Below are 26,374 nucleotides of genomic sequence, written 5' to 3'. Positions count from 1 at the left end.
TTTTTTCCCCCTCTTACAGTTCAATCTGCACATTGATAAAATCAGCTGGATAGCTGTCCAGCATTATAAACTTTTCTCCTCTCCGTCTCCCCTGTGACTCAACTTGGTAATCAAATTCCAGTAACAGTAGGGTAACACCGAGGCTGAATTTTACTGTTAAACTTTTGAGCACTGAAACATTTGCAATGAAATTTCATTGCAAAAAGCAATAAAGTAATTGCAAACTTTTCAGAGGATAACCTTCAAATACGCATGCTCTGGAATTACAGTTTTTACCACTGCAGACCTCTTCAGACATTCCTTCACGCTGTGTACGCTAGACTGTTACTCTACACCACCCCCATCTCAAACTGACACATTACCTCAAACACCAAGTACTTCAATTAGAATAGCTCAAGAAAGGCTATAGGAAAAAAAAAATTTAGAACACTACTCAGCTCTGACAGCATTTAACAGCTGGATCAACCACAATATGCAGATCACCTCTGCACTAAAAGAAAATCCAGGATTCTCTTTATTAAAAGAAAAGAAAAGAAAAAGCTTCTCACATTAAAAAAAAAAAACCACTATATACACACTATTTCATACGACTTTTCAGAGCTTTCATCCCCGAGTTTCAGTAAGTTTTATTCAGTAAGTTTCAGGCAGTTTTATATGATTTCTTTATTTTCCCTCCAATTAAGTAACAATCTATCAAAAAGCTAAGCATACTTCCTCTCATTTTCAGTAACATGTTTGAAATTTATTGGATTCAAACTTTTCAACATCTCTTTTCATGCAAGGTCAAAGCTCTACATTGTTGTAGTTTTCTTTTCCAGTGTTTTTTCTCCTAGTCAGTCTTCCACTGGGAAATTAATATTCAGCATGAACAATGAACTCCTTGCATGGCCTTTGAACCTAGTGGTTGCTAGGAGGCTTAAAGAAACCCTGGATTATGGCAGATTTAATAGCGTGTATCAAGAGATTATTCAACAGTAAAACGTGTGACTTTCTCAATCTTTTTTTTTTTTTTTTACTTCCATCTCCCCTGATCTGTCAAACAGTGTCTAAGTTTCACATAAATTCCATCTGCAGTAATTTTCTATAATTATGGGCAGTTTGTTGCCAAAGTATTGAAAATGTGACTGCTAGGCATCAATGCCGCTTCTAATCAACTAAATAGCAAACTGGTCCCTACCCAGTTTTACCAAAAAGTCTGCTTAAAAATCAGGTGTGCTTCAGCACAATAGCATGAGGCTTGCACTTCCATTATAAATAGGGTTGTGTTTGGAGACTATATTTTCCTCAAATAATACACTACAGCATTGACTGCAGTACCATCGCTAAGGATTTCTGTGCTGCTGAAAGAAATGCACATAAATATGATTTTCCATGCCCAATTCAGACACGCTCAAATATTAATGTTGCAAGCTTTTTGATATCTTAGTAAAGACCATGTGACTTATTTCCCTAAACCAGAGTAAACCGAGGCAAAAAGACAAGGTTTCTTTCCCACCCTCCTCCCCCACCCCAAACAATGCAGCATTTAATTAAAAGAGAACCACAACAATACTAATGGTGATGGAGGTTAAATGGCTGGATAAACAGAATGCAGCACTCTGAAAAGCCCATGTGTTTCAAGACACTTTCTCCCGTACAACATTCTGGGTGACAAAGAACGTATTTGTATTCCTGATCCCCGCAATTTTTATGCCAGGAGATTTCCTATAGATTTCCTGTGAGGAAGAGAGCTTTCTTCAAATAGGGAGAAGTGTTTAAGATACAGTATCCATTCCTCCCAAAACTAATATTTAGAAAGGCAGTGGACAAGGATCCTTTAAAAATAAATGAATGTGGAAACGATCCATCATGAGAGAAAAAACTGCATTTCCAGCTAAAAGGCTGCAGAGTATTTTTAAAATCTTCCTGATTTTAATTTTGATGTATTATCCCTCTAACAATTTCAGCAGATTACTTGAATTAAATATTACGTTCTTCCTTCTTCTTCCATTGGTGTGATTTAAAGCAATGCCCCATATATTCATAAACATAATGTTCGGCGGGGGGGGGGGGGGGAAGGGGGAGGAGAAGCGATTACTTTAAAACATTTATAGCCAATTTCAGATCTATGGGCCCCAAGAGACACAGGTATCTACTGTAAAACGCCAACTGATTCTGAAGATGGCTCGTGTTTGAGCACCTCAGTGGATTGTACCAATCTTGCCAAGATAAAGCAATTACAGAGGCAGACTGTTTCCCTGAAGAATTAAAAACAAGCAAAAACCACACCACACTTGGCACAAAATGCTCATGTGAGCTACCTCTCTTTTAAATATGGGCTTCCACGCTGAAAGAAAGGCCTGAAAGTACTGACTTCAATAAAATTGACAGAGCGTTTCCAACAGGAGGAATATCAGAACATTCATACAGAACAACAGAAATCTTTGCATTATGATCAGATTTGGCTTTCTAGGCGCTTTCCCAATCTGCAGCACCAACAAAACATAACAAAATAAAAAACCCAGCAACCATTCTAGTTTTCTTCAGCTGTTCACGTATAAATTTTACTTGTCATTTCCTCTCAATATGTGGCTTCCTAGTAAAGAAAAAGCAAAGCGACTATTGCCAAAAGAGCACAATACTCTTATGCAGGCAGATTTTTCAATAAAATGCATATTATTTCCCTTGTGCTTCGGGGTTAATGAAAGAATGGTCATGAGACATTTTTAAAACATGAGAAACTGATCCTGCCTAAAAAGACACGTTTCTTAGGTACAGAGATAGTAAAGCAACCATATAACGGACAACCACAAGCTTCGGCTCAACCTTTGCAGCAAAGACGGGGGGGGGGGGGGGGGGGGGGGGGGGCTGTGCAGGGGGGAGGCTGGAAACGTTTTCAGTTATGCATAACAAATACCTTCATTTTCTCCATCTTTTTCTCCTTTAAAGGAATCTGCCTACTCAACCTAAATTAAGCCTTAGAGGGAAAACGTGCCTTTATGATAAACTGGAATTTGACATCATAGTAATGAAATGCTATATGTCCAATCATCACAATCACCAGGCAGGAGAACAACAAAGAAGGTTGCCAGGATTTTCTGCCCTGTCCCCCTCGCCATCAGCATTTGCCCAAGTATTCTTTCCGGTGTTTATGAAATGTCCGAATTCCAAGGCCATTAAGACACATTTCAGGATGAAGAAGCTGCCATTAACATTACTGAGGCTTTCCAAAAACGCACCAACACTTGTTTGGGGCCAAGCCTCTCCCTTACGCCTGCCTTTCCCTGTGCTGTTTTTTGTTTTGTTTGTGCTCTTTCTTTCCTATGCACAAACACGTTGGTGCAGTGTCCATTATTTCTATGCAGCCTCCCTTTAAAGCAACGAGCACATTAACACACATGCGTGTGTGTGCTCCCTCACATACACAAGTCTGTTCTCCTTCTACACCTCAAATAACGAATGCCAACATGTTTACAAGCTTTTTCACCACAAACGTGCTTTGCCATTGCAGAAACACGCAGCTGAAACCCAGAGAGCCTGCAGCAAGGCAAGAGCGTTTACAATCACAGGTGACCCTTTTCCCTTCCAAAATGGAAACACATGAAAGCCCAGTGAGTTAACTAGTATGAATTGGATTAAAAGGAGAACGTGCAGGGCAGTAGTAAATATTCAGCACATGCTTTCCTGCACAAAAGGAGCGAAGGGCTCCGAGCTCTGTGCTCCCGGTCATTTTTATCTGCCCTTCCACAACAGAGCGACACGACTGTTTCTTTCATACGTTTATTCTACTTGACTAATAGATTTTAAACACCATATTGCAAGGGCCCCGCTATGAATGGGGCTGAGGTACAAAATGGTGGATGTATGGGGTTTTTTTTTTTCTTTGCATTATTCATAACAACTTACGCGCCTGGTCGCAGGCTCCCCTCCATACCTTCCGACACAGCCCTCCCCGAGCCACACACACATCCTGCACCAGCCTCCTCACAATAAAGCGCTCACGCACACACACACACACACACAAATTATGTTACAAACCTGATGTCATGTAGCCCCGTGATGCCTGGGAAATAAAAGCTGGTGGGAAGTGTTTGTGCAGCCGGTAGTCCTTCTCGCTGCGGGACCTCACGCGGTCCGAGGCCCGGTCGGAGAAGTCGGAGCTAGGCCAGGCCCGCCGCAAGGTTGTGCTCCGCGTCTTCTTCATCCTGTGGACACCCGAGCCTAGTCGTCCCACAGCGACACGGGCCAGGCCCTGCGGCTCGCCGGATGCGCGCGGCCTGGCATCAGCCTAGCGCAGGTACCGCTGGGCCGCAACCTGCCCGCATCTTGCCGCTACCTCTTCTAGGGCGCGAGCTGCAGGTCCCTTCCTTTCCTTTTTTCTTTTTTTTTTTCCCCTCGAATGATCCAATTTTACACACGTCCCACAATGCATTACACTTCATTTGCAATCAGTCCAGCTTATAGCTTCCAGATTCATGTGGAGGAAAGGCACATTATGTGGCTTCTCAGGCAAAAAAAGCGGGGCGGGCGGGCGGCGGCGGGGGGGGGGGGGGGTGGGGGGGGGGAGAGGATTTGCAGCGTGAAAGCTCCGGGATCCCGAACAATAGCCCGATTCAGCCGGGCAGCGCTTCGCCAACCGCGAGCCGCCGCACAAAAGACCCAAACAAATGAAGAAAAAAACCCCGCGGCCTCCGGTGGCGACCCGAGCGCGCTGCGAGAGGCGGCGGCGGCGGCAGGGCCGGCCCCGCGGCTTGCGGCAGCAACAGGAGGCGGAGGAGGAGGAGGGCGCGCAGGCGGCCCCGGCGGCGCCGCTCTCCGCCCGCCCGGCCCCCGCCGCAGCCCCCCTCAAGCCCGCGGCGCCGGGGCGGCCGGCAGCGGCCCGCGGCTCCGGGGCGCCCCGCGCCTCGCCATGGCCGCCGACCCCCCCACCCCACCCCCGCCGCGCCGCGCCGCCTCCAACCGCCGCCGACTCCGCGCTAGGGGCGGCCGGCGCGGGGGGCCAGGCCGCTGGCCGCGCCGCCCGCCTGCCCGGCCCGCCTGCCTGGCCGCGCTGCCTCCGCCGCTGCAGCGCCGGGCGCCGGGCAGCCGCCCAGGCTCATGCTAAGCGCGGCGCGCCGTCGTTACGCCGCGGGCCTGGCACTGGCAGGCGGCGCGTCTGCCTGCGAGGAAACCACCCCCGGGCTCCCGCACGCCGCCGGCCCAGCCCGCAATCAGCGCGCAGGCATTTACATACAAAAGCCGGGTGGCTTTTCGGGTGGCCCGTCCCCCTCCCGCCTCGGCCCGCCCGCACGGGCTTTGTGAGGCGGCGGGCGCCGCCGCCCCGCCCCCCCCCAACGGCCACCCCGGTCCGGTCCGGCCCGGTCCGGCCGCGGCGGCGTCGCCCGCCGCCTCCCGGCTCCTTGCTGGCGGTGGCGCCGAGGGTGCCAGGCAAGGGCGGCTGTACAGGGGTTTTGAAAGGTGGCTGCGACGCGGCTAAACTACTTCGGTTGACGCTTTTTTTGGATAACCGATTCGCTTTTCTTACTGTGGGTTGTGCCGCGTTTTTTTTTTTTTTTAAAAGCGTGGAAAATCGGGGAAGTGGAAGTTTTCGGGAGTGCTGGAGCACGGGAAGGCCATCTCCAAGCCAGGGGGCCTGGCCACGGTGCCCCTTTACCGAGGGGCTGCCTGGCTGCGGGTTAACAGCGCTTCGGGGCCCGCCTCGGCTCTCCCTGCCGCCCTCCGGGCAGGACGCGCGCCGAAGAGGCGTTATTTAGGACTTCGTCTGCCACCGCCCCGTACGCGCTAGTAGAAACGATATGAACGAAACCCGTTCAGAACTTGGAAAGCGAAATACGACGGGATTCTTCCTCCACCCTCGTTTCCTTCCCCCTGCAGGAGGAAACACCAAGAACTACAAGTTTCCATTGATACCTTTCCTTTGGACGGTGATACCAACAGGAAAAACGAGGAAGAGCAAAAAAGCTGGCCTAGAGCGCTCCGCTAATAAAAATTTAAGATATTTTTCATGATGCAGCTTACTCATCCAGCAATTTACTCATCAGCCTACACAAGGCTTGTAACAGACCGCGTTTGCATCCTGAGTCCAGAAAACCGCGAGGAGAACTTCTAGAACTTCATTCAACTTCTCTAATCGGAGATTGGGGTTTGGATAGATCGGTTAGCGCTACTTAGCTGAGCGTCACCTAAAAAAACCTACCCGTGTTACCAGATGTGAATGCAGATGAAGTTCGAGCCACAAGCATAAACTGTAACCCCACCATCTAAAAGCTCAACTAAAGATGACTGCATTGCCAGTAATTAGAAAAGTGATCGAGCATAGACCATAGCTGGTCAAGTCACTTTAACCTACGTCTGAACTAAACTCAACTTCTCTCCTAGTCTAGACGCAGTCTTAGATATCAGTCTGTTCCCTTAAAAAGGACACGAGGCAAAGAGGCGTAACCTGAGACAAGAGACAAATGGCAATAAGCAACGAGGGGGAAAAATGAGGTCAAGAAGTAGAAACGCAGAGCCAGGTGCGGGGGGGGGGGAGGGAGGGCGAGGGCAAACAAGACCACAGTGATCCTCACGCTGGCTTTCCGTGTAATTATGCCCTACTAAAAATATCTGACTGCAGGTTCCACGCTAGTCTACCAGGCAACACATGACAAACTGGGGGGCAGCTCCATCAGAGACGGCACTGCGCGCCCAGCTGCGACTGACAGGTAAGGCGAACATATCCCAACTCTTTTCTAGCACTTTGCTACACCTGTAACCAAGCGCTGACAGTGCACAGAAAGGTTTCAGGTAGTTTTAATTGATTTAATTTGTACACTTGCAGGAACTGTCATGAGAGCAATAACATACATAAGATTAACATACGGTATTTTCTACTTACCAAGTGTAGGTATCAGACTTATTTATAGCCTTGGGGACGCTTAATACAGGATGCATTTTCATCTTGTTCTAATTTTCATCAAATAATAATTTGCTACTAGTACTGTTACAAGTTATTTTCATAGGAAAATGGGGGAAGAGGAAGAAGTAATTAACCCATCAGGCAAAGTCAACTTTCCCTTTCCAATCGTGGGAAGGTTTGTTTAAGAACAATTTTGGAGGCCTCCTCTCTGTCCTGAGATGTATTACTGTGGTCAGCTAAAGCCCCTGTGTTCAGTCTTTGCACAGTTATCCTTTTAGGTTCAAGCTGAAAGAGTTTTCTGACACGGTATCTGAAAGAGTTCTGCCCTTTGAAGAGAGGAATTTGGAGCAAGTTTCCTCCTGCTCTGGCATTGTTTGAAGTCAAGGGTTGTTACGGGGATGAATCAAATATATAATTAAAGACTAAGTTTAAGTTTTGGCTGTTTTCTTTGGAAAAAGAGATAAAACTGTGAGTATAATTGATTTTTGCTTCGGTGGCCAAACTGAAATAATTTTCTTCAAATGAAATGAAAGCTAAAATTTGAGGGCTTCGGAAAAAAAAACATTTTATTCCTAGACTTTTTTTTTTTTAATAAAAGAAAATAAATGTCTGGATGCATTACACACGGATATATTAGAGCAGGGTAGGGAAAGAAGAATTCCCAGCCATTAATGGCTTCAGTTTTGTGAACGGTAAGCCAGGTCCTTATAAATACCGTCTGAAATAAATTTAAAAATGTTGTTCAATCAGTCAGTTCCAACAGTCGGGAGAAGGGTCATAATTTTCTTTGACTTAAACAGTTGGAAATTTCAGCTTTAACTTACCAATATTTTGCCTGTCTGTAAAATGCATCTTCGGACAACCAAAGAACACATTGGTAAAATTTTGTCTCATGCTAAAAAGCAGGACGGAAAGAGTAGTCTGATAGAGCTTACTAGGAATACGGCAAAATACTGCTCCCAAGCAGGAACTGATCTGATGGGATTCTGATGACTTCTTGTCAACACGGTAGAGAAAAAGGAGCTGGTTTCTGAAGTTTGCTTTTTATTTGCATTCTCCTCCCCCCCTTTTTTTAATTAAGGGAAAGCATTGATTCAGAGTCAGATAAAGTATTTGTTTTTATCAATTAGTATTGAAAGCTCCGCAGGTACCATCTCTTTCCTGAATCATTAGAGAGAGAAGTGAGGCTAGGATCAATAAAACATGGAGACCTCGGAAAACATAGCTGAACTAAACCAAAAATAAGCCTCCTGCCTCCCCTTTAACCCAAGAATTTCTGTAATTAGCAGGAACGGACTACATAACAGTGACCATTCCAAAGGTACTGGTTTAACATTACAGACTTAAAAAAACAGGCTTAGGTACCTTTAAGACATTGCAAAGTATTCTTATATATTCAGGCTTTTAACCAGCACCACTCTTGAGCTCAAATTCATAGGGAGCTCGAATGCTTTTGGAGAAGCAATTCAAAATGTTAGGCACTGAAAACCTTCTGTGTTACCTTTTAAAAAATGAATAAACAAACATTACTAAGAATACCTATTGCATTTGATCTTCATAAACGCTCGCTTATTAGTTGCTAAGCAGCCCTATCCCCATTTTACTGATGCCAAAAAAGCAACAAGAAAAGGACCTCACTAGCCAGTACAGTAAATCAGTGTCAAATATGCTGTTAAAACTCTAGGGCCCCAGCTTCCATTTCACAGGCTACATTTTTCCTCAATTAAAAAAATAATACTTATATGGCAGGGTACAATATGGTGAGGTATCTATGTAAGTGTGTGTGTATAGGCGCTTGCGCCCATGTGCATATATGGTAGTTGCTTCCATGTAATGTGGTATTTCAAGTTTCAGTCGGGGCGACTTTTTTTTCTTCCTTACCATGACAAACAAGTTTCGATATAGGAGAGTAGCAGACTTCAGTAGCAGGGTGGGTTGGTATTACCATGTCAGCTTGACTGGCTTGGGAACCAACTGCATGAGGTTTTCAAATGAAATAAGCAGGCAAGCCAAACAATGAAATAAAAATGACAAAATAATAGGACACACCTGGAGGAAAGCAATCCCCTTCTTTGCTAAGGAAAGCTACAAACCTCAGCTGAAGAAAAATCACCATTTCTAAAACTGTGCATTCCAAGCCCATTTTCTCCCTTACCCTGTCACTACCTTGCCTGTTGCACATAGTCAACTGGCTCCCTTGAAGGGAGGAAATTAAAATGGCTTTGCTTTATTGCCATCAGCCAAGGTGGCGTTTGACAAGCGCACACAATCAAAAGAATCAACTTTGTCAGGACGGTGAATACTCAACACAAAGCCTCGTTGCTCCAGTCTCTGGACTGCAGCTCTGTGATAAGGTTCCTTTCACAGTTCCCAGCTTCAGAAACAACGACGACGAAAGGCATTTGTATTACTGGGACGTCGGGGAGACTTTGCCCTAATGAAGGCTGCACTCACTAGCAGCCAGGTAAAACACTGAGCAGGGTCATTTTTTGGCCTATGAAAACAAAAACATCCAATTCTGAAATTGCCCTAACCTCCTACATTATTTTTCTAAAACTAGGTATTTCCAAAATGTTTAAAATCAGACAGTGGACTAGGGCTATTTTGCCAAGAGCCTCCAAGAGGGGAGCTAGCTGTGCTCCCTTTCTTTTATAACTTGCCAGAAGAGGGAGGCATCAGACACAAGGGACAACGTAAGGATGCTCTCTGTGGGCTGCTGTGGTCTTTTGTCCCCTCTTTAGGCTGCTCCTCTTTTTTAGAGTTAACCAAAAAAAAAATGCTGCAAAAGGGGAAAGTGGCTCAGCACATCAGTCTGAAAAACTTTGACGTTAGGGCAGAGTAAAGGTAGGGATGGGATGCTGCAACATGCTGGGATGGAAAGGCAGGACCTAACAAAGTGGGAGAGGAAGGGAGGAGAGGAATAACAGAAAATAAAGGAAGCCACAAGAGGAACAAAGTCTATTATAAAAGCGAAGCCACAAGAGGAACAAAGTCTATTATACAAGCAGATGAAAAGGAGGATGGAGAAGGAAAGTTTATTGAGAGAAGATGTGGAAAACATGTAATTAAGAATTAGTGAAAAATATTAAACTCAGGTATAATATTACAGGCCTTGGTGATATATTAGATATATTATTAGATCTCAAGCACTACATAATAACTTGCCTGAGAAAAGACACTACCTGCATTTCTAATGGTAAGAAATCCATTAAGAGGAAAAACTGTCCACACCATAAACCAGACCATTTTCATGTGTGGATTCTTGCATCTCTATATTAAGAGATGTGCCAGTACTATCAGGTAAAGTAAAAACACAGCAAAACTCAAATTCTAAAAAAAGACGTTTCTGTGAAATCCCTTACTGATTAAGGATGACTGGCAACAGGCTGCAACTGTCCTTGGCTTTAGGAAGTTCACTTTTTCCTTTCCAGAGCATTGTAATCAGATACAATGGCAGAAACAAACCAGAAAACTCATGATGCAGCATATCTTCTTTCACAGCTCTTGGCCTTCCGCCATTAACACTATTAATTTGTCACCTCTCGCTAGTACTCACTGTTACTCAAATAAGCAAGAGAAGCCAAGTACTTGTTACCCACACTTTGTGGCCCATGCTGCAAAATAAGGCAGCTTCTTTTGACAGATTCAGTGGATAGGAAGGAGCTCAGTTTGCTCAGACAGTCCCCTCTTCTTCAAGAGAGCATCTGAGAAACTCAGCTAAAAAGAGAAAGAAAAAACCCCAAGGTCAAAGGTGCAAGTGAAAAAACTTCCAAATATAAGAAAGGAAAATATTTCCAAGCTTATCACAAGCAAGTTTTCAGTCTAACTCCAGAATGCTATCAGGTTGTGTTATACTATGGTAGTAATCCTGGCTTAATTACAGCACCTCTTAAGCCAGTTTCGGATCATATTTCTCTCAGTGTTATGTTTTGGGAATGTGTGATGACAGGAATGCAGTACTGCTGCTGCACACATGCTGTAGCTCACCAATTCATTTTTCTGTGTGCTGGCTTATACACTGTGGTATTTATTTTAACTTGCATGACTTTTAAGAAAAACCTGCCTCCCGTTAGGAGAAGAAAGACTCCCCTGTATTTTTTCTGTCCAGACTTTCTGATTTCATTTGTGCTTCCTCTGTACAGAAAACAATTGATGCAGAAGGTTTTTAATTTGGGCACACAAGCCTACCCAAATAGGTAGCAGTGTACCAAAATGAACAGACTGTAGGATACAGTCTTCTTTTGAGGCATACTTTTTCTCTATTATCACTGACTTGAAGGGTGTTAGTTTAAAAGGATGGAAGATGGGATTATAACTCCTCAGTGTACAAACCAGCTGGGACAGGGGAAGCTACGAATACTGCACAGATTTTCAAACAGTCAAGCATTTATTAAAGCCCTCATATAAAACAGAGTTTGAAAAGTTGAAAATGTGGAGTTACAGCAGCTCAATTCATTCACTGGCTGCTCTTACAAAGCATACAATAGTAAAAGATGTGCCAAAAATGTCAACCCCTTTCTTGTTTTCCACTGGTGTCACATATCATTAGTACCCTGGTATTTAAGTAACATACTGATATATGGGGGCCAGCTGTACCACAAGTCAGAAAGACAGCCTATCCTTCTGGTTTGGGCAGTTAAAAAAAAATAGAGGGAGGAGGCTAAGTATCTAATATAGAACCTACCAGCACTAAAAGCCATTACAGATTGTGTTTTCAAAGACTAATACGTGCATCTCTCTGTAACTCTTCCTACTCCTCCATAAAGCCCGTGTTTCTGCTTTATGCTTGTGTAACACCTCCCATGACTGCTAAGATAGCACCTGGCATGGTCAGTGAGCCTGGGGCTCTGATTTGGGCCCCTCAGTGCTACAGAAACACAGGCAACAAGCAGATTCTGCACATCAGGTACATAACTTCAAAGGAAAATCCATTGAGAAATAAAAGAAAGCTAAAACAAGTGGGCATTGTTTTGTGATAGCCATGTTCCATGGCATATATTTATCAATATATTAATTTTAAATTCTAAATTCTTGTCTGCAAGAATTACTTGCTATACACAACACTGAAAACAACACTACAGCATGTTTGCAAAGGAGACAGTAAAGATATTTGATGGACAGTCTTAAAAAATGAAGCAGCATACCAAGGGAGCTAAATCCCAGCAGCTGCTATAACTCCACAGAGCATTTGCTCAGCAACCCAGTACTAAGCTCTCTCTAAAAATTCTTGCTTATACAGCTGTGCAATATAGTGAGTATATTTTATAAACGCATATATACAGCATGTGTAAGAGGCAGAGATCTTAAAAACCTTAGAAGAGTTGGGAAGCCTGAAAATAGACTACTCCACCCTTTGTAAACAACCTCTTGTCATGAATTTACTTCCATACGTGCGCAAAGTTCTGCCTATTTCAAATAGACTTCCAAAGCTGTGGTGCAGTACTGAAAATACATGGTCACACCCATCAGTTTGAAGAGAATGCAAGCAAAATACATACCCAAGAGTGAAGAAGCACTGATTCATCACCTCACAGTAAAGTATGTTAATTACTTCTTGGATATTTTATTGCAGTCTTAGCTTAATAGCCTGTCTTGCTGGCATATAGCAGTATTTGGGCAAAAATAATCTAAAACCAGACAGAAATTAGGTGACTCAACACAGGCCTGACCCATAGGCTTCCAGAAAATAATGGAAAAAACTGTCGACTTGAATGTCCTCTGGACCAGACCACAAGAGTTACAGATTCCATTTGCCCCCATGCAGGCAGTACTCGTTAGTCACTGGTTTTCTGCAGGACGGTGCAGTGTCTCTATTCTCTTCTGATGCTCCAGAAGCTCTCGTGATAATGAAAGGTGTACTCCTGAGATGGTTACCCTGCCTATTCCTGGTTACCATGCCTTGTTTTCACCCTCCACTTAGCTTTTGAAGTCCTGACATTACTCACCCGTACACCTAGAGACAACTCCCCACTGCCCTGATGAAGGTTTATGCAGGCACCACTTGCACTTGCCTCTCTGCAGAAGCTCTTCTGAGCGTTCCTCCCCAGTGCACAGATTTTTATATTCAAGCAGAGGAACAAGGAAGGGCATTTCACAACACTAGGTGCCAAACTTCTACCATCACCTTACAGGGAACTTAAATTCTTCAGCTGAAGCATATTCCAGCAATAGAAGACAAAAAAATTTTCATTTTAGTAAGTGACACCCTACCTAACAATGCAATCTCTGAAAGCAAGCGTACTGGCCACAGGGAGCATTGCTGCTCTTTCTATTACTGGGTGGTTGTCCCTTGCTTAGTTTTTAATTCATTTGTTTTTAAACATCAGTAGGGACTTATATCCAGCAGAGCACTGTTACTTCCCACAGTTTCTGAAGACCAGTGCAAAATCTTTAACTCCTGCATGGAGCTAAACAGAAGGGAGCAGCGTACCAAGGTCTCAGCCTAGAGAAAAGCTTCTAACACGGCACTTGTGTGTCATGCTGGTTTTAAGAGCAGTCTCTGGTGTGAATGTTTCACCCTACAGCCTTCCTACCAGAGTCAAGGCTTAGAACAAATTAAACATGTAGATGTTATGAAGAAACCGATACCTTATTACAAAGGAATATCACTGCAATAACTGAATTGAAACAGTGAAATTAAGAGAGTCCCAAATTAGAAAACTAAAAAACCTTCCACTCCAGTTCTGAAAAGCATACTTCTCACTCCTATCACAAAACAGTACTTACTTCCTGTAAAGTGTGTGAATGGCATTAGCATAGGATAAGGTTTTCTTTCAAAATGCTTTTCATATTATAATGATTTTTTTTTTTTTGGTGGCATGAAGAACTACTTAATATTTCTGGAAATCTAAAAAGACTTTTTCAAAAGAACTAAACATCTTAAGTGAGATAATTTGCATGAAAGCGATATATTTCTTAGCATTAGAATTCTATTTAAAAGAATTATGCACAAAATGAAGAGCTAGAAAGTCTTCCGTCTTCATTAAAACTGATCACTATTGAGCTGAACTCAATACCTTCGCAAGCCAACTGCCGTAAATCTTATTAGTTATGGTGCTCATCTCAGCAACTCTTGTAAGAAGTCACCATGTTTGATTCTGTACATAAAAACTTAAAGAGCTCTTCACCATACGTATCCCAGCAATCAACAAATACTAACACCAAATATTTCTTAGGTTCTAAGAAAAAGCAAAGGAAACTCTGTAAGTCAGTGCTCAGAGACTTGTCTTTGACCTTTGTCTTGATGGAGGAGATGCTGGGTAATCTTTCCATCTCCCACACAGTGCAAGGTAGGTCAGGTAATCTTTCTTCAAAACTTGCAGATTTCAGGCGATTTGTAAGAGCATGATAAATGCCAAATCATTTATTTTTTCTTTCCTCTCCAAAGATGGATCTTAGCGTTATCCCAGTTGGTGGAACCAAGAGAAAATATATAAAGATATCACACACTGAAACAGTGACAGACTATCTGAAAAGGCATTTAGGTGTCATCAATTGGCCAAGGAGTAAAAAGTTATAAAAACAAATACTTCTTTCATTGCCCACATCCCTGTGTCACTGCTGTGGTATTTAAAAAAAAACCACACACACACACACACACACACACCCAACCCTATAGATTTCTACTCACCATATAGTAATTACTGAAATAACAAAGAATAAGAAAAAAAGTATTTCCAAGGCCTGATGCTATTACTGAACTGCCAATGAAAAAACTCCTGCTAACACCCCTTAAGTCTATCCCCCTGCGCTCCTAATCTGAACACAAAAGGTTAGGTTTAAAAAAAAATCCTGAGATTAAAACCGCCTGCAGTTTTCAGCTTCAGGCCAGCAATGACAATACTTTAAATCCTTGGCTACTTGCCTCATGAAGACACAGCCTACAGGCAGTCCCCCAAAGTTCTTTGAAACGTTAAATACAAAGCAGGAGGTGGTCATAAAGGAAATATTCCTTCTAAAAGAGATAGATATAATATGCAGGCTTTCCATATTCATTTCTTGCTTCCTTTGCTTTCAGCTACCATGTTCTCAACTCTGTATTGTCTAAAGCTCTTGAAATAAAATTCAGGAATGAAATGAAAAACACAAATTAGCGCTGAAAACAGCTGCCAATATACACATGTGTTACCTTTTACCACTCATAAATCTCTCAAATGCATATTGTATCCTACTTCTTATCTGGAAAGACTAATTATTTACCTAATAAATGGTCCTATTGCAATTATCAAAACCCCAGCCACTTAAAAGTAATATATACAGTTTATTCTATAATCTCTGTACCCAATTATTTCAATACAAGCCAGTGTGGTTCCCTGCTGCACTGGAAATACAGCTATGTTTCTGCCAAGAGCTTTCCAATGCATACAAAAGGAAGTAGGATTGTAAGATCTGTTTTATCCCCTCTTATCCCATAAACTAGCAAGCCTTTTCTCTACTGCATTTTTTCTCGACTAATACAGGTAATTACAGAGGAGGATGGGATTTTCAAGCTTGAGGTAGGAAAAACCATCAGTTTAGCATATCACCCTTGCCCAAAGGTACTGTCAGCTGAAACTGTGAGAGCGTTGCTTACAGGGTAGGGGAGCAGGCAGCACAAACGATGCCCAGCCACTGACATAGGCTCGAGCGTAAAGTGATGAGTGAAGCTTTGTGATGCAATATGTCAAGGAAACAATCACCAAGAAGGAACCATCAGAACAAATCTTATCCTCCCTAGGCAGGTCCCTAGCAGCTGCCTACGGGGTAAATCTTCAAAATCACTCTTGGTAGGTAATCAGGTTTTCCTGTTGACTTCTATTTCCCTAAAGGTAAATAGGATGGTAGGAGATTTATTTCTGGTCCCTCCCCCACCTTGAATGCTCAATGCCTCTCCTTCCTCATTTAGGTATCTTAAAGCAGGGGAAAAAACACCGAAAAAAGGAATTTTACATTCATTTTGAAGACTTGCATTTGCTTTGCTCTTCTTTTCAGGTCTTGCAAGCTCTGTTCACGTCAGCTTCTGGCTAGATGCTCTACCAGAGGTCCCTAGAAACCTCCCTGTCCAGGTTTACAGACCCTGTAACTGAGGAGGAGAGTGAGCTAGGCAGGAGGTGGCTGCCCCAGTGTCCTGAGCGGGACCAACAAAACCTGTCATTAGATGAGGTGGTTACTGGAAGCAGGCACTCCAGCCAGCTGGGTGGTTAGTCACTAGCGAGCCTGAAGAACAAGGCTACTGCATTTTGAAGTTATTCAAGCTGTTTAATGTTGGGTTGTTTGTGACTAAGCTTAGCCCAGCCCACAGAAACTGCCATCGCTGTGACTCCATGCGTGTCTGACAAGCAGCTCCCCTCTGCTTCTAGGTGCTCAGAAGTATTATTTGGGAACCTTCACTTGCTCAGGAAGGAAAGCACGTCCACAGTTTCAGCAACAGAGAAGGACTGAAAAGTTTTCTCGTGCTTAGGAACATCACATGCCTTTGGCAAGGTGGGATGGAGGAGGAGGAAAGGTAAAGGAGGGTAAGCAGAAGTATTACTGTGGCTATGATTTTTTTTTTTAATTTTTTTATTAAACAACCATAGAAGCTATGATTACAGTTCACAGACATCTTTTAAAACATGCCAAACTAGTAAAGAGAAGAACGTGTCTCATTAATTTAGTCACACTGACTCAAGCCCTAGCTAGCTTGCAGCACAGGCAGTATTAAGCACTCTACCGCTTAAAAACATGGGTCTTCTGCAACAGAGGCCCTGGGCTGATCCCAAACGTTTGACCCTTAACGCGGTACAAAGACGGGGGAACCACTTTGAAGTATGTCAGAAAACAGGCATTACTGCATGTAGCCCTGGCAGAGAAGAAAGTTCCTGATGTTTAATCCTGACTCTTCCTGGTAGGATGCAAAGCAACACAGTAGCGATAGCTGCTAGCCACACAGGCTCATGGGGTCCTCACCCAGAGGAAACAAGCGACAACAAACTCCAGGTAGCTTTAACCTGTACTGAGGCTTCAGCAGACGCACAGCCAAAAACTGTCCCTAATGGAGCCATGGTAGGTAGGTAAGTCATGGTTAGTGGAGATCAGATCCATAGACTTTCCTAGGAGTCAGAGAGCAATGATTCATAGACACGGTTTATGCTTGCCTTGACTCACTCCACTTACGATATGAACTACAATCAGTCAACTTGGTTTGTCTAAGAGAAAAAAAAATTTCACTATGAAACAAAATTACTAGTACTACTCTCTGTCCTCAACTAAAGTTACCAACCACCCATTAGCTGTAAAATGATTTTGATGGTTCTGATAGTAATATAAGAAAATTAATTCATATATTTCTGATGAGTAGTCCTTTTGACATACTGCCAAATTTAATATGCCATATATATCAATAACATTATAAGAACTATAATTTCTTTTCAGAACTGTCATATTTCTTCCGTGACTCATTTTAATTTTTAGTACTACTTCTTGTTTCAGTGTAACCAGTTAAAGAAGTTTTCAACCCATTTCACTTGTTACTGTTTAAAAGAAGAAGAAACCCAAACGGGAACACAGCTGTCTTGAGCCTACAACTACAATGATGCAGATTCCTATTTTAGCAAATTGAGATGTTGAGCAGGCCACTTCAAAAGTTACAGGATCTTGATTCGGAAGATGTCTGAATAGATTCTTTTTTGTCAGTGCCACTTCAGAAAAACCACATTCTCCCTGATCACTAACAATCTTAAAAGTTAGTGCAAAATTGGTCGTTTTCAGAACAAGCACATTGAGAGAAGACATGGCTGAAAACAGAAATTTCACCCTATCTGTCTTCTAATAACAATATTCCACTGTCCCAGGAGCAATCAGGTAAGTAATGCAAACCGGGTTCGTAAAATAATCTTTAAGAAAAGAGGTTACCACATGTGAGAAATCCCAGTGGTCAAGAACTAGAACCAATTCAGAAAACTTTAAACATTTTTGCCCTCTCAAGGAAGAAGGGTGATAAACTGCATGAGTCCTTTATGAAACAAGATGTGTAGCTCTGTAGCTTTGGAGTCAATTATGGAGAAATATCCAGCAACAGGAATACAGATTGTTACATAAGATACAAGAAGGAACATCTCCCAGATGATGGAGTCAATTCATCAGGTACTGAAAATTCCTGAAGAAATTAAATTATGTCCATCCACATTTGAACCTATTCCTGCATAAGCAGGGTTTTGCATTTAGAGAGGAGGGTAATTACTGTCCTTAGATTAAAAATAAGTCCAGTAACAAAATAGTCATTCTGAAAAATTGGATAAGTCATATTCATAATTTATGCATGAGCTCACAGTTTGCTTGGCTTTTTTTTTTTTGAAGTCAACTTTTTCTTTGATATCATGATTTTCATGGCCAGAAACAACATAATGTCACCCAGGAAAAGAGGCATCATCCCCAAGAATGACTGCAACTGAAGTATCTCAAGATGGCAAGCTGAATCTCTCTGGGATACATTTTTGTACTCAAAAAGCAGGCAAGGAAAACAATGTTGCAGAGAGAAGCAGATGGCCAGTGAGTTATCACTCTCGGTCTGATGACTTATGTGGGCTAAACTTGTTTATTTACTCACTTATTTGCAAAAAAATATATATTCCTTATGTTAGCAGCAGCTATATTATATGGTCCTCAGACCACTGCAGCTGCACAGCATGTACCACAACCTACGCACAACATTAAGGAACTACACACACAACCTCAAGCTACAATATGTTTTCCTATAACAACAAAAATCACAGGTGACCCTTTCTCGTGCTGGGGAGTTAAATGACCAGTATTTCTAAAACTCTGGCTCAGAAAAGAGTTAACAGGAGATCACAGAGCTGCTGCTGCCTTGCTCACTGACTTGGAGGTAACACGGAAGTAGTTCAGGTCCTCCAGGACAGGGAAGTAAGAGGCGGCTGTGATTTCTGGCTATAGCCCTCTGCCGTTAACTTTAGCTGTGCGCTGCCAGCAGTGGCCAGCAGCAGCTCAGCTCCTCGAGTACAGGGACAAGATCATTTCCCATCACAGCTGAACTGGCTGGCCAGTTAGGAGGACAGGAGCCGCCTTTGCTGGGATGCCAGGAGCCCCACAGCGGTGGCAGCCCCTGCTCCATTCTGTCCAGGCTTTCAACCTGTGGGGAGCAGCGGAATACAAGATGCTTGATAGGATACTAGTTTTAAATAGGTCTTAGTTTATCAATATGTCTTTGAAAAGAAACACCCTTTAGTTTAGATTATGGAGGGCCCAAGGACAAACTCATGAGAAGCGGATCATATTTTCAAAACATTCTTTGAGAAGAATATTTCTTTCAAAGAAACATTTCTTCGAAAGCTTCAGTGACTTCTTCAGATCTTTGCCCATCTCATCTTCCACTACTTGTGACAAAGTGAAAACCTACTGCTCTAATACTTCACCATTTTTTCCTCTTCCTTTTCTCTTAGTGTGCTTCTAAGATGAACAGCTTCTCCTCATGTTAAGAACACTGTCATCTTGTGTACAAACATATGCCATTGACATTGTTCTTTGGTCACAAATGCTTTGCAAGAAAAACCTTGACTAAACTGTTGACACAAGCCCCATGCTAACCCTATATACTCCATCAGGAAAGTGCCATCATATGGCGGTGAAGCAAAAAAGCAGTTTGTGTGTCAGCGAGTCCTGTCATATGAACCATGCTTGAAAATACAAATTCCTCTTAGACCATCTCATCCTCTCTTTAAAATTGTGGTTACTATCTTTGCATTACTGGGCATGTAAAACTAAAGCAGTCTTTCTGAGTACGTGAACACTAATTCCATATAAGTGCAGTACTGGGAAAAGATTTCAAGTATTTTAGCTGACAAATGTAGCTACTGAAAATAAGGAAAGGAAGGTCACTGTGTGACCTGCTAACTCTCCAAAAATCACCCCAAAAAATTCTTCTATCTGCAGTTATAATACAGCATGCTACTGTAGTCAGTTACGGTTAATGACCATCCTTATTATTACAAAGGCTATTGGCAGTTACCAAAGAGCCTTCGTTTTCTGCACAGATAGTTCTACATTATTTTCCCACTAACATAAGTATCACCATGTTCTTGTATGGAAACTGAAGTGACTAAAGGACTAAAAGTAATTAGTATAGTTTTACTTATTGGCAACAGTACTGAAAGCAGATCGAGACATTTTTCAGGGTTCAGTAAATTCTTTAAATTAGCAGAACTTAGCTGCGCTGCTGGAGGTGCTTTATCGGCACCTTGGCGCACTGGCGTGCTCTAAAAGGAGGCACGCGGGATGGCAGAACTGGCGTGTTACAGAGCAGATCCACTGCCACGCTCACGGGTCTTCAGCAAGCAGGCACATTACCGTGGAGGGTCAAGTCCAGAAAAATGAAGCAGTAATGACGGGGGAAAGCAGGAAAGTGTTCACATCCAGCCCATCAACATCTGGCGCCGGAGAGCCCATCTCTGTACCAGGGCAGCATCTTTGACTCTTCCTCTTGGTGTAAAAAAGCCTACCCTCATTTCTCCACCCACTTAGTGGTGTAGGAAGTGTTACACAGAGAAACTCAAGAACACCATCTGCTTGCCTGTAGTCTGACTTTTTCTTCCCCTCTCCGAGTATATCAGAGTCTGTGACAGTATAAAGTGCATTAATACGATCCTCCATTCTCCGTTTCTGCAGGTAGTGAAGGAAATGCAAAGTCAAAATGTACTTTTCATCTCCCACAACATTGCTCTTAATTTTCTAACTGAAATTGCTTGCATGGTTTCTTTTAAAAAAGGGTGGGGGGGAGGGGACAGGAAAAAAGGAAACTCTGTGCAAGCTTGAAGTTTAACTAGAAGAAATTCCTATCCCAATAAAAATTAACAGGCATAAATATGCACAACACTGACATCTGGACAGGAACATAAAGGCTACAGAGGAAACAATTTTTTTTGTTAATGGGATCTTCACGCATTCCACTATGAAGAAAGAACACTCAATTTCATGCAGTAATGTATATACAATTGTTCATTACTTCCAGTGAAAAATTTCAGCGACTGAAATTTCAAATTTTCAGCAACTTCGTACCTGGGAAAAAAACATTCTTCTAAATATCTGAAATCATTATTCATCTTTTTTCCTATTCTTCACATCCACACTTTAACAGTTACAAAATTTTTTTTCAAACTATGCAAGTTTTGGGTTCTCATGTCAGTGGGGTTTATTAATTTTGGTGTATATTACTTACAGCATTTCTGTAGCTTGAAATACAAACAGCATTGAAATAGCCTCCCAGCACTCTGGAAGATACGATAGCTAGTTAGATAGAGGCACACAACATAGTACTCTCCTCATCTTTCATAGTGAAAAGGCTGACTGACTTTATTATTCACAGAAGTGCCAAGTCCCACAACTGCAAACGCAGTCAGTTGGCTCTCGCTGGCTTTCAGCACCCCTAGAAAAAACAGGGAGAAAAACAGTTCCCAGTGGGCTTCTGCTGAGTGTCCTAAAAGGGAAAGACCTTAGTGCGCTGCCTTCTCTTGAAAATGGTGTAGGGAGCTCACCCAGCACCATGCGGGGAGCAGAGTTAGAAATAGCGCTAACAAAACAGAGTGCCAGCCCTGCGTCCTAGCAGGAAGATCAAAAAAATGTTCCTCGTGCACGTACTATTGGTAGGCTATACATCAGCTTTTCCTAAACCAATGAGCGGATAAAAGGACAAGGTAGCTTTTGAGGCATATAGATACAGATCTTTCATCTATCTTTAACGCTAAACTATTTGTACAATGTCCCCTAAAAAAAAAAAAAATCTTTTTAAGCACTTTTTTTTTTTTTTTTGCTCAACCTCATTTACAAAACAGTTGTTTAACTTGGGGAAGAATGGGGTAGGAAAAAGGGAAAATATTTTAGTGTAGCAGTGATTTAAGGTGGGAAGAAGAATGGAGACTGTTCACAGGGCTCATTAACACACCAAAACTTTCACCTGTAAGAGTAAGTCCCACCATCCCCTGGCTCATGCTACCATCAGCATACATCCAAAAATTTGCTCTGCTCCATCTCAGTCCAATTCCCTGCAAGCGCCTGAGTGTGCATCTCCAGGCAATCCTGCCGCACCCCCCAATCATTTCCACAACTGGCAGTGTCTGGTCAGTGCTAGAAAGAAGGGTAAGGCGAAGATTTGAAATACCGATGCTTATCCAGAACAAACCACGTGCACAAATGAGCGTTACTGGCCACCTCCAATGGGGGGGGGGCATTTCTGATTTTCTTCAGATATGGCAGTTACTGAACTAAGAAAAATGTGAAATTATTACACCTGATGCAAAAGCATAGCATAGGTCAACACTTAATAAATATTTGCATGTGGACAGGACTGACTTGCCGAGGAGGATTAAAGCCACATAGATCAAACTTATGAGAGCATGCTTCTCAGGTGGCCAAGCCTGGGCAGGCCAACTGGCCAGCCACAGCCAAAGAAATGCTCTTTCTGCAGAGGCTGGCAAGGACACTGCACCACGGCTAGCCAGGAGGCAGCGAGCAACTGTTTCAGACACCCGCAGAGTCTTGGGACTTCTGTGCCTCGCTCTATGCCCAGCTCTCCCAACAGCCCCGCAGGATCTCCCTCACGTTACAGGGAGGTGGCTGCACATTACCTTCACATGCAAAACCACACACAAGTGACTGCTGTGCCCTGTCTGCTACTGTGGCAATTTAGCCCCCCTCTCCCCCCCAGTTAAAATCTTTAGTGCAAGACTATGAAATTTATATGTTGTTCAGAAAAAGCAACTAAACGAAAGACTCTCTTCAAAGATGTTGAGCACTTCCTCTGATGCAAGTGAAATGGCATCTCTGTCAGGCAAAGTGAGTATATGCAATAGGTGCATATGTAATTACCTGCTGGGATTGGTTGCCTTTCTATTAGAAGAATAGACTGGACTTACTACGGTGGCCCCATGACTCCTAAATGCACACACATTTAGTCCAGATCTCTATGTTGTTATTATTCAAATAGCATATAGTACTTGCAACCTATTCAAATAAATTGCATCTTAAGATAATATTAAAACATTAAATAAAGCTACTCTTCAAGCTACTGTTCTATCATTCTGCAAATTAGAGATCTATTTGTAGAACTGACAATATGGAGTGTGGGAGGAAGGAAATATTAATATCATACTATTTAGCAAAAATTGCAATTATTCAGTTAATACCATTTTAGTAAACTTCAACAAATGATATAAGAAGATAGCATTTGAAAACATTTAGTGAAACACTTCTTAAACAACTTCTGAAAGGAAGACTGAAAACTATCTGAATAATTCAACAGAAAGCTTCCATGGGCGTGGGTTTATAACTACGATTTATATTCTGATAGCCAAGCAGTGAATGCAGTTAGTTGGGATCTGAGACTGCTTTACGTTTATGATTCATTTGCACAAGAGCTGTTTTCAACAGCTTTTTTTTCCTTCCGATTATAAGACTATTAACACACAAGGAATGGTCAACCGTGATCCCCAATACCACATCTAGCCCAATATTTCCTCTCCTAGAGTGGCGGGCGAGTAGTGCACACCCAGGGAAGAATAAGAACATGGCAATCATATGTCCCCCTAATACTCTCTATGCCTCCCACCTTTTTCAGCTTGAGGGATTTGCTGAGCCTGCTGCGATTCCTCCATTTAATAATCTCAATTAGACCTCTCTTCCAAATACTTGCCCAGTCTCCCCTTGAAGCTACATAAACTTCTTGCATCTGCAACATCTTTTAGCAAGAAATTCCACAGGTTACTCCCTCTCGTGTGAATCACCTCCGCCTCTTTCTTTTGAACCTGGCTCCCTTCACCTTTATTTCCCCCAAAGTTATAGGCCTCGACAAGCAACACCAGGATGAGCAACAGCTTTTGGGTATATCACATGATGCATCACCACCAGAAGCTGAAGCATCATGTCATTGCACTTTATGATTATGCCATCTCTGTATACTAGCAGTGAAGAATATTTTCATCCCTGATGTGTTGCATTAACATATAATGAACTCTTGCTTTATTTTAATTTATTTTTGAACCAGGAAAGTTGAATGTACTAAAAAGACGGCGGTGATATAAACTACTTCTTAGTGTAGGTTTATGACACTTGTAATGAACCATCCCACGCACTTTTTATATCAGACAGCTTACAGAAAAGTTATTTTACACAATTTTTCTGTTGTAAAGTGGTTACGGCATTGTGCAAAATATTCTGCCTGTAAAAATCATGAAAATACTGGTCTCCCATCTTGCAGTGAGCTTTAGGTTAGCAAATTCTTCAAACTCTAACCCTGTTTTTGTGGGAGTTCACCTACAGCATCATTGCAGGATCAGTCACGTGTCCAGGCCTTCTCCAGTTCTATCACTGCTGTGCCTGAATGCTTAGGAGGAGTCACAGTCACAGTCACAAGGGTGACTGCAGATGAACTGAGAGAATTAGTACATTTGATTTTTCAAAACATGCAAAAAACTGACAGACTCTCCCCTTAGATGAGCCATCTCTCTAGATTTCACACAGACACAATGGAAAGAATCTGACAAAGCACAAAAAAGAAAAAGTGCTAGATGATAACTGTGACACACAAGAAGCAAATTAAAGGCAGCTCCATGGCTAATGAAGGAAAAAATCCAGATTTTCGCTCTACTTTAACTGAAGCACTACATAGTGCCCTCTGCTGCTTAAACAGGTAATAGGCGAAACACCACTTAATGACTTAATTTGATATTAAACAACATGATATGTTGTATATACGACAAGTCTTTATTTCCTTAATTACTTGTTTTCTAAAAATACTGATAAATTATGCAAACATCTTCAGTACCAGCTTAGAACAGATGTTTTCACACTCTCTTTTCCAATGTAATATCCTGTGTTCTGTCTGCAGAGCAAACTGTGAGCTTACCTCCCACATCTAAGTAGTGGGAAATTAATACTGAAAGGGAGTTTGAGACCCTGAGCGGACAGGCCAGGGGAACACTAGCGCAGTTATCATGAGATTTAATCACAAGACACTCATTATGGCTAAACAGAACAGTGTGATATGGTCTACGTACTGCCCTTAGCACTTGTCCTAAATACCCAGTTATTAAGAAACAAATTCTGAAACTGATTAATTCAGCTGAACGAGAAGTGCCCGTCTCTGTGTAGTCTCAGATTAAAAAAAACAAAACAAAACAAAACAAAGAAACAAACATAAGGGGAGGTCAAATGTTTAATGTAATTTTCAACTGGCAAATAAATGTGCATTATCAGTCTATAAAATGTCCCTCACTCACAACATAAAAGAGGTAAAAGCAGACTGAAGGAGCAGTGAGCCTGAAGAGGATTTATTGATTGTCAGACAGAACCAGGGAGGTCTCCTAATGTGCAACACAAATATTTAATCTGATTCTGAAATCTTATCTGCTGCCTTTAAGAAGATTAACACATATTCTCTTACAGCAGACTCTGGATTCCAATCCATCTCATGGACTAGGAATATTTTCAAGAAGCAGGACTTGAGCATCTTATTAGCATTTTTCTCAAAATCAAATTCAAAGTTGATCAAGATTAAAACCTGTTCACAGAAGTTATGTCATTAAAAATAAGGTGTTATTTCCATGCATACATACTGTATATACACCGACACAAAAACATAAGCAAGTTGTTCATGGTCAGTACGCTGTTTTTGAACAGAAAATTGCTGTGCAGATATTACAGTAGAACAATTATTTCTAAATTGGAATGGAAGGAAATATTCATGGAAAGAAGCTATATCCACAGGGAGGAATTCAAACATATACCGTTTCTATCTTACATCGACCGAGTACAAGGCAGGTTGCTAGCATCTTAACTGTGCTTGGTTCTGCCCTATTGAACCCAACTAATTTGCAGAGTTTAGGGTTTGTCCTTCACCCTTCCTTTACCTAAACTGATGATGACACCAAGCTGTTTCATGATGAAAGGGAAACAAAGACATGCTGTGGAAAGCTTACTGTGACCAACTTCCCAACACTGGAGCAAAGCGAGAGAGTGCTTCTGTCCATTCCTTTAATTCCCACCCGTAGCCTTGGATGGCAACCTTGTGCCAGTTGTCCCCATCACACGTTTCCCATCTATTTTTGGTAAAAATCCCAGGGCTCCAGCAGGGGAAGAAAAGCACGCTAGGTGCTACCAAGAATCAGCTGAACATTATCTCCATGCTATTGGCCCTGGGGCTTTTATCCAAAATGTAAAACAAGTCCAATAACCTTGCATTTGTCATGAGCAAAGAGTACAAACCCAGTTACAGCATCTCATCTAACTCACTCTGAGCCTTTAATCTAGACAGGGCCTTGAATCAAGGACAGCCCCAATCAGTTTTCAAATACAGCGCTACTTGGGGGTTTGCTTGCTACATTAGAAGGTAACGTAATGCATGACATTTAAATGTGATTGTTTGCATTTGTGCCCTGTAGTCAATAAGAAATGTTAATTATATTTTCACGATGAAAACGTCCAAAGGACATTACCCCATTTTAAGCTTCATAATAATTCTTAGCACAAGAG

The 26,374-nt window shown here is 42.3% G+C and overlaps 1 protein-coding gene across 6 annotated transcripts in view; it reads right to left on the bottom strand.

The window, feature by feature from the left end:
- The window catches only part of STOX2 (storkhead box 2), a 156,729-nt gene that overhangs the window by 76,498 nt on the left and 53,857 nt on the right, over positions 1 to 26,374 (bottom strand). Inside the window, exon 1 of one of the 6 annotated variants that reach the window (XM_068942591.1) lies at positions 4,018 to 4,730. The exons of 3 other annotated variants lie outside the window; for them this stretch is intronic. In XM_068942591.1, coding sequence (XP_068798692.1) covers positions 4,018 to 4,183 — 166 coding nt within the window. In that variant the 5' untranslated portion in view covers positions 4,184 to 4,730. Of the gene's footprint in view, positions 1 to 4,017; positions 4,731 to 26,374 lie in introns of those variants that run through there. 2 more of the 6 variants (XM_009676644.2, XM_068942587.1) reach the window with 2 other exon arrangements.

Source organism: Struthio camelus, chromosome 4 (genome assembly GCF_040807025.1).
Source record: "Struthio camelus isolate bStrCam1 chromosome 4, bStrCam1.hap1, whole genome shotgun sequence".
Taxonomy (NCBI): domain Eukaryota; kingdom Metazoa; phylum Chordata; class Aves; order Struthioniformes; family Struthionidae; genus Struthio; species Struthio camelus.
Note: the sequence above shows the minus strand (reverse complement) of the source record. Positions and strands in the feature narration are given on the sequence as shown.